General features: G+C 56.6%; 1 protein-coding gene and 1 long non-coding RNA gene across 7 annotated transcripts; one reads left to right on the plus strand and one right to left on the minus strand.

Annotated features, from left to right (window-relative positions):
• Nucleotides 1-6,818, plus strand: PIANP (PILR alpha associated neural protein). 6 transcript variants are annotated; one of them, XM_013987505.2, is made up of 6 exons: nt 1-202; nt 2,346-2,405; nt 2,657-3,168; nt 4,235-4,316; nt 5,077-5,298; nt 5,593-6,818. In XM_013987505.2, exons 2-6 carry the CDS (start codon nt 2,389-2,391, stop codon nt 5,612-5,614), a joined length of 855 nt encoding a protein of 284 aa, XP_013842959.1. In that variant the 5' UTR covers nt 1-202; nt 2,346-2,388; the 3' UTR covers nt 5,615-6,818. The 6 variants fall into 6 exon arrangements, with proteins under 6 accessions (XP_013842959.1, XP_005652670.1, XP_005652669.1 ...); XM_005652613.2 differs by having other exon boundaries at nt 60-202; nt 2,351-2,405; XM_005652612.3 differs by lacking the exon at nt 1-202 and adding an exon at nt 290-685.
• LOC102163385 lies at nt 9,360-10,812 on the minus strand. Its single transcript, XR_297164.3, has 2 exons — nt 10,470-10,812; nt 9,360-10,258 (listed from the first exon to the last, which is right to left on the minus strand). It is a non-coding gene; the product is annotated as an uncharacterized LOC102163385 (long non-coding RNA).

Raw genomic sequence — 10,828 nt, forward strand, 5'->3', positions numbered from 1 at the left:
AGCCCGAGCCGAGCCGAGCCGAGCCGAGCATCTCCCGCCGCCGCCGCCCCGCGCCCCGGGCGCCCGCCCCCCACCCTCTCCAGCACCCCGCTGCTGGCCGAACCCCACGACCATGCCCCGTGCCCCGCCCGCTCCCGCGACCCCCCAGGCCCGCGCAGTCCCGAGCGCCCGCAGCCGTCGCGCCGCCGCGCCAGGCATGCAGGTGAGCGAGAGGGACCCCCCCACGCCCCCGCCCGAGGGAGCCCGGCCCTGCCCTCTCCGACTCCGGGGCGCTTTTCGCCCCCTGCCCCTCCCGCGAGGTTCCTCGCCCGGCTCAAGTCTCCAGCGCCTAAGCGCGCCTTGCACGCCGCGCTCTCCATCCCTCCGCGGGTCCCGACTCCATCCTGCCCTCCTGGCGCAGCGGTCACCGTCCCCGCGGCTGCCTCCATCCCGCCTTTGGCTTAGTCCCCTGCTCCTGCATCCTCCTGCCTCGGGTTCCCTTTCTGCTCTCCGCGCTCCCTCCCGCAGAGTCTCTTCGCCGACCCGCCTGGTCCTCGATTTCCCACGACTCTCATCGCTTGCCAGCCCGGTCCGGGGAGCGTGGGCCTGTGGGAGGGGTGGGTTCGCGGCAACGCTGGGGATGGGGCCGGGTTCCCCCAGCCAGATGCTCCCGCCCCACCCCCAGCTCGTCTCCTGCGCACAACAGGTCGGTGGGGAGCGAGGCAAGGGTGGGGGTGGCGCGCCCGCCGGGGACTGCGGGCTTCCTGGAGGGGGTGGCTAAGGGGGTGCAGGGTCCGGGGACTAGAGTTGACGTTGGTTGTGGGAGATGCACAGGGGGAGAGGCGACTGGGTCCTGGAGTCAGTTGGTCCCTGGGAGCCCTTCTCTGATCCACTGGCTCACACGCCTTCCTCCGTCCCTGCAGCTTCGCTCTCTTCCCAGCCCCCTCTGCCTTCTTCCCACCAGGCCCCCATCCCTGCCTCTCTCCGTAGTTCCGTGTGTCTTTACGTTTGAAGAAACAATTTCCAACTCCTCCATCTTTGCTGTTCCCGTTTTTTCGATCCTCCATCCCTTCCTCCTCTCATTTTGTCCTCAGTACCTTGTTCTCTCCTTTCCCACTTCCTTCCTCCCCTTCCCTGTCTCCTCCACCCCTCTTCTCCCTCCCTCTTTCATGATCTCCACTTCCCACCCTGCTTGGACCTTTCCTCCCTCCTCCTCCTGCCCTTGTCCCTTCTTTCCTGGCTCCTGTGACCCCTTCACCCTCTGTTTCCCTCCGACCTTTACTCTCTTCCTGTCTGTCCGTCGGCATCCTCCAGCTGCTGATTTTTTGTGCATCCCCCAATCCATCCTTTTGGGACTGATCCCCCACCCACCCACTCCCTCTTCACCTTTCTCCTTTCTCAAGCCTCCCCAGCCTTCCGTCTCTCTCAGCCCATCATCCTTTCGAGTCTCTCCTCACCGCTCACTTCCCTGTTCCCTTCCCCCCAGACTCTCCCATCTTATTCCACTGTTATTCTCTGAGAGTGCTTCATGTTCAGATTTAGACCCAGAATCCAGAGGAAACTGAATGTCGTACCCTCATTCACCGGGGAGCCTGCCCTCCCCCTGGATCCACCGCCTTCAGCTCTGAGAAGGTGTCCTCCCCTTTCAAAACCATCCATCCCCTTTCTCCCAGGACTCTCTCCCCAGGAGAGCTGCATTTGAGGGGGTGGCCTCTTCCCAACTCCACCTCCCTTCGGAGGGCTCCTGTGCATTTGGATGATTAACCACTGAGAAAACATTATATCCTGTAGTTTTTCCCCCACCCACTTCTCTCTTTCTCTGTCTCTTTCATTCCTTCCTTCCATCTCCTCTTGCCCCACGCCTGAAAATGCAGGTTCCTGGGGCCAGCCTCATAAGAGCAATGCTTCTGACTCCAAGCCGGGTGGGCAGGCCCTCTACAGACACACACGTTCACACACTCACTCAGATTGACTTCCTCTTCCCTCCCCCCCTCAGACTCCCTCCCTCTCAGTAGGTGCTCAAGGAATCACAAGGTTCTTGGCTCTAAATTAAGATCCAAGAAAAGCTTGGAGCTGTGGGCAGAGGAAATGAGAAGGCAGGAAGCCAGAGAAGTGAGAGTAGACCCTGGGTTAAGGAGGTAACAGGGACCTGGGAAGTTGTAGACGGGGGCTAGGGGCTGGACAGGGGACCAGTCTGGGAGTTTTTCCCCTGAGAGGATGCTATGCAGCCGTGAGTCCTGGGGGGCAGCCGCAGAGCTGGCAGCCACAGCTTGGAGGGGAGACAGGGGTAAAATGGTGGATGAATGAGCTGGAGAGGTACTCGGGGCCCAGTTGGGATGTGATGACTGACTCCCTCTCTCTCCCAGTAAAGGCTGAAAACCCGGGTCACCTCTGAGGAAGATCTCGGACATGGAGTCCAGGATGTGGTAAGTTTGGCACAGCAGCGGGAGCTTGGAGGCCATTTTCCCTGGGGTCTTGGCCTTCCTCCTCCTAGGCCCACCCAGGGCCTTCCATCCTGCGGGCTAGATCCTAGGAAGGTGGGAAATGAGGCCAGTCTTGCCGAGGCCCACCTGCCTTTTGCACAGAGACTTGGAGGGAGGCACCCGTCCTCTCTGTCCTCTCCGCATGGAAGCCCCGGATGGGCCTGGTCTCACCCGCCCTCTCTCCCTCCCTGCAGGCCTGCACTGCTGCTGTCCCATCTCCTCCCTCTCTGGCCACTGCTGTTGCTGCCCCTCCCACCGCCTGCTCAAGGTTCCTCCTTCTCCCCTCAAACCCCACCAGCCCCTGCCCGGCCCCCCTGTGCCCGGGGAGGCCCCTCGGCCCCACGCCACGTGTGCGTGTGGGAGCGGGCACCCCCACCAAGCCGATCCCCTCGGGTCCCAAGATCACGTCGGCAAGTCCTGCCAGGCACAGCGCCCCCAGCCACCCCATCAGGCTTTGAGGAGGGGCCACCCTCATCCCAGTACCCCTGGGCTATTGTGTGGGGCCCAACAGTGTCTCGAGAGGATGGGGGGGACCCCAACTCTGCCAATCCTGGATTTCTGCCCCTGGACTATGGTTTTGCAGCCCCCCATGGGCTGGCTACCCCACACCCCAACTCAGACTCCATGCGGGGTGATGGAGACGGGCTCATCCTTGGAGAAGCACCTGCCACCCTGCGGCCGTTCCTGTTCGGGGGCCGTGGGGAAGGTGAGTGGGAGTGGGAGATGCTGGTAGGGATATAGGGGGGTTGGGGGCTGGTGGAAGGCTTGAAGGGCAGCAACAGAGGTCTTGTCTGTTGGTTCCTTCAACAAACGTGCTGGGCACTACTCTGGCACAGGAGGCCCATAGGAAGATGCGTCTGAGCCTCAGAGAAGCTCAGGTCCACTGGAAAAGACAGATGTGTAAACACTTGGGGAGGAGTCAACACAATAAATGCTCTAATAGAGGCATGCACAGCATGCTTTTAGGAAAAGAGACTACTTCAGCCTGGGAATCGGGACACCTTCCAAGAACTGACCTTTGAGCTGGCCTTGGAAACAGTCGGAGTATCCCAGGCAGAGGAACTGAACCTGAACGAGACCTTCAGGGTGACACCTCTGCTCAGGGAGTGTGGAGACTGAGCCAGTGGCTTGGGGGTGGGACCAGGGCAGAGATGGACATTTCCACTCACTAGATGTCTGTGCAGTGAGAGAGAGGTTCTCTCTGCCCTTGGAGCCTCCTCCTCATCACATATATACAGAAGATTTGGGAAAGTGGAGAAAAAGTGGATCTGGGAGGAAAAGAGCTGAAAACTCTGGGGAAGGCTACTGCTAAGAATAAAGAATACAGTGGAGTTCCTGTCGTGGCTCAGTGGTTAAGGAATCCGACTAGGAACCATGAGGTTGTGGGTTTGATCCCTGCCCTTGCTCAGTGGGTTAAGGATCTGGCGTTGCTGTGAGCTGTGGTGTAGGTCGAAGACATGGCTTGGATCCTCAATTGCTGTGTCTCTGGTGTAGGCTGGCTGTTACAGCTCCAATTAGACCCCTAGCCTGGGAACCTCCATATACTGCGGGAGCTGCCCCAGAAAAGGCAAAAAGACCAAAAAAAGAAAGAAAGAAAAAAAAAGAGAGAGAGAGAATAAAGTGAGGAGGCTCCATTGAAGCAGAAAGAGAGTTGGGGCGATGTGGCTTCAAGCAGCAACACCACTCAGGCTTGCTGAACCTGCAGCGGAACCCCACCCCAACCCCTCTTGGCTCCCATCCCCTCCCTAAAAATCTCTCCCTACCCCAATCAGGTGTGGACCCTCAGCTCTATGTCACAATTACCATCTCCATCATCATTGTCCTGGTAGCCACCGGCATCATCTTCAAGTTCTGGTAAGCCGGGGGGGAGGGATGCTGGGAGATGGAGACTGATGCTTTGACTGGAAGGAGGGAAGGAGCCCGGGCGGCAGTTTTGCTGGGGGTGGGATGGGAAGTAGTGGGTGAAGGTGAGACCTTGGGAAAAGGTAGGGAGGATTTGAGTGGGGGTAGATGTGAGAACTGAGCACAGCTTCCTTCTCCCTGGCGAGTACAAGGATAACGGGAGAGGTAGGGTGGGTGTCTGTGTGCATGTGGGGCTTTGGTGGACATCCCGTGTGCCCATTTCCTCCAAGACCCATCCTGCAGAGCCCCTCCTTAAGGCTGCCTGGGGGGGAGGGAGAAAATCTGGAGCTTTCTTGCGGGCACTTAGTAATGGGTCACTCGGTCCTTCACCCTCTGCTGTGAGCATCATTAGACTCAGGTGTCCAGCTCATTAGCAGACTTTGAACTAAACCTGCTCTGCTAAGGAGCGAAACGGCTCTTCTGGGCATGCGTGGGGGAGGGACGGTTCTGGGGGCCTCTGTGTCTCTTTTTGGGGGGAGGTGTTCATTCTGTGGATCCGGACCAGGTGGGTGGGTGGTTTAGGTCCCCGAGCCCCTGGGTGGGGATGGGGGGGGAGTAGTTTTGTGGATGGAGTCTCAGGACACGTGGTGTAGAGTTTCTTTGCTGTGGGATGTCTGGTGTGCCTGAGGGAGGATAGGGGTGACCAGCGCTGGAGGCCCAGGCCGGGGGGCTTCATAAGTATGTGAGAACCTCTTTCCTTCCCGTGCGCCAGCTGGGACCGCAGCCAGAAGCGGCGCAGGCCCTCTGGGCAGCAAGGTGCCCTGAGGCAGGAGGAGAGCCAGCAGCCGTTGACAGACCTGTCCCCAGCTGGGGTCACTGTGCTGGGGGCTTTCGGGGACTCGCCCACCCCCACCCCTGACCATGAGGAGCCCCGAGGGGGACCCCGGCCCGGGATGCCCCAGCCCAAGGGGGCTCCAGCCTTCCAGTTGAACCGGTGAGGGCAGGGCAAAGGGGGGGAGGGGCAGCAACTCAGAGCTGTGTTGGGGTGCTCCCTCCCAGGGGGGTGGAGAGGAGGCAGACCTGGCCCTCCCCAGGAGTCTGAACCCCTCCTCTCTAGGGGGACCCTTCCGTCTCCCACTCTCTGTGGATCTATGTCCTGTTCTCATGCTGCCATTGAACGCCAACTCTGTCCTCTCAACCTTGATTCCTTTTTTGTTTTCTCATGCTGCCCTCTGGATTCTGCCCTGCCCCTTGGTTCCTGACTGTGCCCTTTCCCTTTTCCTCTCAGGATTCCCCTGGTGAATCTGTGATGCCCCCCAATGTTGGGGAGCCGCCAAGCAGGAGGCCAAGGGGCTGGCATAGCCCCCATCCCGCTGAGGGTGGGGCAGCTGTGGGCGCGGGGGCTCCTGCCCTGAACCGCACTTCGGAATGCTCCCTGGCCTACAGGCGAGCCCACCTGTCACCCTCCTTTAGGTGGGGGCCTCACATATCTGTGGCTTCTGGTCCCCCCCTCCTCACCCTTGCACACTCACATGAAAGCCTTGTACACTCACCTCTCTCCTCACAGGCCCTTGCACACACTCACGCTCTTGTACAGCCAGTCTCCCTGTCCATACCTCTCCCCTCTGAGGACCTTCCCTTTTGTTTCACAGTTTTCACTTTCTCTTCTCCCACATCCCGGCACTCAGCCCATCACTCAGTGGCCAGCGGGTGACTCCCGTGACCTCTCATGTGCATTTCCTGGCCCCGTGTTGTGATGTTGTGTGTTGTGCCCACACTCTGCCTCGTGAACACCCACTGACCCAGTTTCTGTAGCCCCTGCATGCTGCCCCGAGGTGGGTGGGAGGCGAGCTGGGGGCTCCCCAGGCCCCCCCTCTGTCCCGGTCCCATCCCGGTCCACATCATGGGTTTCGCTGTCTCCCCCATCCCGCTCTGAGGGCACACGCATTACCCTGCAGGCTCCCCCATGGGAATGGGAGCAGTGAGGCCCCCAACTCCTCCCCCTCCCCACTGCTAAATTATGTTGTCTGGGAGATGGCTTTTGGGGAGTCACTTGCTGCACCACATGAGAAAGGGGCTCCCGTTTGCCCTCCCCTGGCTCCTTAGTCCCTGTCTTGTCTGTCTTGGCTATCCGTGTATGTCACTCTGGAATTCAGAGCAACCCTCGCCCCAGTCCTCCACTTCCCAGCCTCCCTGAGGGCCTCCCTAACTCCACCTAGGCTGCCAGGGGACTGGAGCCAGCTGGTTCAAGGCCATCGGGAGCTCTGCCTCCCAATTTCCCCCTCTCTGCCCCCCTCCCTCCCTGGTTCCTCTGCTCTCCCTCCTCTCACCCCCACCCCTGAGGTCTGTCCCGACTTCTCACAGCTTTCCCACCTTCCTTCTTGCCTCTCTTACCTGGCTCCTATGCTGTGATATATATTTTTGTATTATCTCTTTCTTCTTGTGGTGATAATCTTGAATTCTTGTGGGATGTAAGTTTCAAAAAAAATTTTCAAATAAAGCCTTTGCAAGATACCCGAGTGCCCTGGTTCTGCCTTATAAGCCCTGCAGAGTGGAGCGGAGGAGGGGTGATAGGCAGCCAAGAGAGAGGCCAGAAGGATGGGAGGGGAACCTGAGGTGACCTGGCCTGCTGGCCTGGAGCTGGGATTCGGGGGCTTTGACTCGGGTTGGACCAGAAGGAAGAGACACTGAAGAGAGCAGTCCTGACAAGGAGCAGCTGGAGCAAGAAACTGGACGAGTGGCTTGTTACTTGCTCAGAGAAGGTCAAGAGAGATTACGAGAAACAAGACAGAAGAAAAGGGAAACTTCTTCAGCACAGGCAGTGGTGCAAGAAAGAAAAGGAAGAGGAGAGCGCTGATAAGACGTGGAGGGTGAAGGGCAAAGTAAGAAGAAAAAATGGAGCGATGGGAAGGAGGTGAGAGGGAGCCGGGGGAAAGAGGCTGCCCTGCTTGCTTTATTTTCAGCCTTGCTCCCTAACCTGCCTCCACCCACAGCTGCCCCCCAGAAGCCCTGTGGTTAATTCTCATTAGCTTTCCCTGCCCTGCCCTCTCTCTAAGAGAGAGGCACTGCCGGGGCTTGGGGGTGGAATGGAGGGGTGTGTTTGGAAGAAGGAACACAGGATGCCCAGCTGGGATCAGTAACCTCTGAGCCCCCAGTTCTAGGTTTGGCTCTTATAAAAGGGCCCTACAAAAGCCCACACATCAGCATCTCAGCTGTTGCTAGGTTCTGTTACCATGGTAACTACCCAGGTCCCATTTCGCTCCCCATCCCGATCTGTGCCCCACTCGCTCCCTAGAAACTGGGGAGCTCGAGAGGCGGGGAGACTGCTACGTGCAAGAGGGCAGTCCGGGCTGCCCCGGCCTGTACTGGCTTCCGTGTGTTTATTTTGCAGCTAGAATCAGGAATGTCTGTGTGTCGGTAGGTGTGTGGTTTAGGGCTTGGGGAGCTTTACTGTGCACTTAAGGGAAGTATGGCTGAGTCCACACAGCTCACAGTGGTGAGTGGGGAGGAGGGAGTGTATTTCTCAGGACCAGAACAGTTAGTGGATCTGGGCGTCAGACTCTCTAAGAAGAAAGAAGCAGAGCCGGGCCAAGGAGTGATGAACCGGCTAAAAGCAGAGGTGCGAGGTAAACAAGCTGCTGAGATGGGCTGAGTCAGTAGGGCCTGAAGACACCCCAGTTCGCAGCTGGTGGGAGAGGGCACAGGGAGAGGTGCTGATGGGATGGGTTGGGGACAGTGAGGGAGGGACCCCAGGAGGATGAAGAGGTCGGGGGAGGAAGCCTCATTAACCTTCCCCTCCTTTCCCATGGCAATCTGGTCCTTGTCAGGTGGGGGCTGGGAGAAAAGAGAAGGCACAGAAGGAGAACAGCCGAAGTGCCTGGACTGCACAGGGCTCCGTCACCTTCTCTTCAGAGGGACAGTGTGACCCCAGGCTCATCCATATGCAAAAGGCACACATGAAGATCCCTAATGAAGAGGGAATTAATTATCACCTGATTAGACTGCTGTTTCTCTAAATTTAAATAAATTAAAATACACCGGCAAGACACTGGAAATCCTCACCTGTTCCTTCTCCCTAAATGCCCTCCTTTCCCCATGGAAAGTCAGAAGACAGTGAAAGACAGAGGAGAAAGGAGAAGTCCTATTCTTCTAAGTTGTCCTAAAGGAAAGCTCCCAAACGAAATCCACTGTCAGGCTAACCAGGAAGCGCTCCGGCTTTGAGGAAGGGATCCTAACTCTATCCATTGTAGAGTTGAAAGTGAAGCTGTGCCCCCCCACCCCTCCCCCGCCCCGGAGATCCTCAGAAGGCTGCAAGCGGTAGAAGAGAGTCACTGCTGAGTCACAGACCAATAACACAAACGATGGCCAGTCTGCCCCTTTGGTTCTTGGAGGCCACCCATCACAGGCACTACCTGGACTGGCACCTCTCCTCACTATGCTTTCTTTGCCTCCCGAGAGCTGTGCATCAAATGACCAAGCCAGGCTTCTCTTAAGCATTTTTCTGGAATGCTTACCATTATGTCTCAGACCAAAGCAGGGAATGGGGAAGCCCCCAGGAGGAGGGCTCTCCCAGGCAGAGCTCTGGGTGTGGAAGTGATTCAAGATGGAAACAGTGTGCCAGCTGGAAAACCCCAGGCTAAAATTAACAGCCCTCCTCCCCCTCCCCCCCACATCTATCTCTCTAAAGCTAAGCACTTAAAACTTATTTCTCATAGTTAAGGGTAGAAGCAGGGGTGACAGCTGGAAACACTGAGGCTGGAAGGGGTGTGTGTGCGCCAGCTATTGTAAATAGGAAAAGAATAGGAAGAGAACCAGGACTTAGAGTGATTACTGCCATTTTGCTCCTACTTTTCTATAGCAGCTCCCAAAGTCAAGATTTCTCACATGGCTGATCGCTAACCCATTCAGCACCTGGGTCTTGTCACACCTGTGCCCTTCAGACCTTTATCCTGCCACTTGTGGCTACTGGGTTGACACAGACTGAGTACAGAGTCCCAAAATGTGGTAGAGAGAGCAGACATCTTTAAAAAGATACACTTACAAGCCCACAATACATATCCTCCATTTAAACATTTAATTGAAATGTTTATTTTTAGGTATCTTTTGCTACTTCTGCGCTGTGATTTTGGGAAAATTCACTGAAGTCTTCAGAGTCTTATGTTCATTATCTGTAAGATTTGGCATTACAATTATTCCTATCACGGTTATTTTAATCTCTAAGCAAGGAAATATTACTGTTAATAGGAGGCACTTCAATTCTGTTTCACTCAAAATAGAGCCAAGCCCAGAGGGATTCTAGTCAGATCCGGGGCAGGCTAGTGGGAGCATTTATTTGCTTAAATGGCATATATTTATTCAGCATTTACTGTGTGATTAGCAAAGCAGTGGGAAGGTACCATGTATGAGACAGTTTCTCCCCTGAGTTGCTGACAATTTCGCTGAAGATCACATACACGAAATAGTCAAAACAGCAACAAAAGGTAGGGACCGAATGCTGTGGGAATTCAGAGGACAGGATCGTTACGGGTTGGAGCAATCGAGGAAGGCTTCCTGAAAGATTTCATTGTAACTGTTCGTTGATAGTTGATATAATAAACGTTTACCGACGGTTAAGCGCCCAGCTCTGAGGATAGGGCAGTGAACAATTCACAGTCCTTGTCCTCATGGAGCCGACATTCCAGAAGGAAAAGGAGGACAGCAAACAATGTACCAGGTAGAGGTGAGTGATATATTTAAAAGTAAAGCCAGGGGAGGAGATAGAGCTGTGGACGACGGCCAGTGGAGTTTAGAGACCAAAGAAAAGGGGAGTAACGGGTGTGGTCAGAGACGGGGCGGACTCTGATGGCTGGGAAAGGTTATTAGTTACTCCTTGGGCCAAAGTAGGGATCTCAGAAAGCCGACACACCCTTATCCCTCTCCGTGTATTCACAGTATTGAGACATTCAAGAGCACACCTAAGAAATAAGAATGGTAGATAACTCCCTATATCAGCCTGTCGCCCCCTGGGGGAAGAGAACCACGACCGGCCTTTTAAGAATCCAAACCTCCCCACGTACCTTGATGCATAATTCATGAACCTGTCGCCTTCCCACCCTCCCACTCCCCCAGAAGTCCCTTCCGGAAGCCCGGGACCGCAGTTCAACTCCTGCCCTTAGAGGAACCCACCTTCACTTCCGCTGTGGCGTCACATCCCTGGCGGGTCCTGCGTCCCTGGGCAGAAGCCACTTCCGCCCCTATTTGTCGTAACGTCCGCCCTGAATACCCTGGAGCGCGAGCCGCGCCGGATGTGCTCTTGCCGCTCCCGGAAGTGACTCGACCTTTGCATTTCCCCCTTTCCCCATTGTGGCCCCCCCTACATAGCTATTTCCCTCCCTCCCCCCTTTTCGTTTCCGGCGCTCCCGCCTTCTCTCAGCCTCGGCTCAACTCCGAGCCAGTGGGGGGAGGGAGGGAGGGAGGGGGCGTGGAGGAATCGGGGTTCTCGGGAGCACAAGCTGCAGCACCACTTCCGGGTGAGTGTTAGGGGA

Source organism: Sus scrofa, chromosome 5, assembly GCF_000003025.6.
Source record: "Sus scrofa isolate TJ Tabasco breed Duroc chromosome 5, Sscrofa11.1, whole genome shotgun sequence".
Lineage (NCBI taxonomy): Eukaryota > Metazoa > Chordata > Mammalia > Artiodactyla > Suidae > Sus > Sus scrofa.

Coding starts and splice junctions, on each gene's coding strand:
- PIANP (XM_013987505.2), top strand. Junction 3,169..4,234: donor GTTCGGGGGCCGTGGGGAAG/GTGAGTGGGAGT, acceptor TACCCCAATCAG/GTGTGGACCCTCAGCTCTAT. Junction 4,317..5,076: donor GGCATCATCTTCAAGTTCTG/GTAAGCCGGGGG, acceptor CCCGTGCGCCAG/CTGGGACCGCAGCCAGAAGC.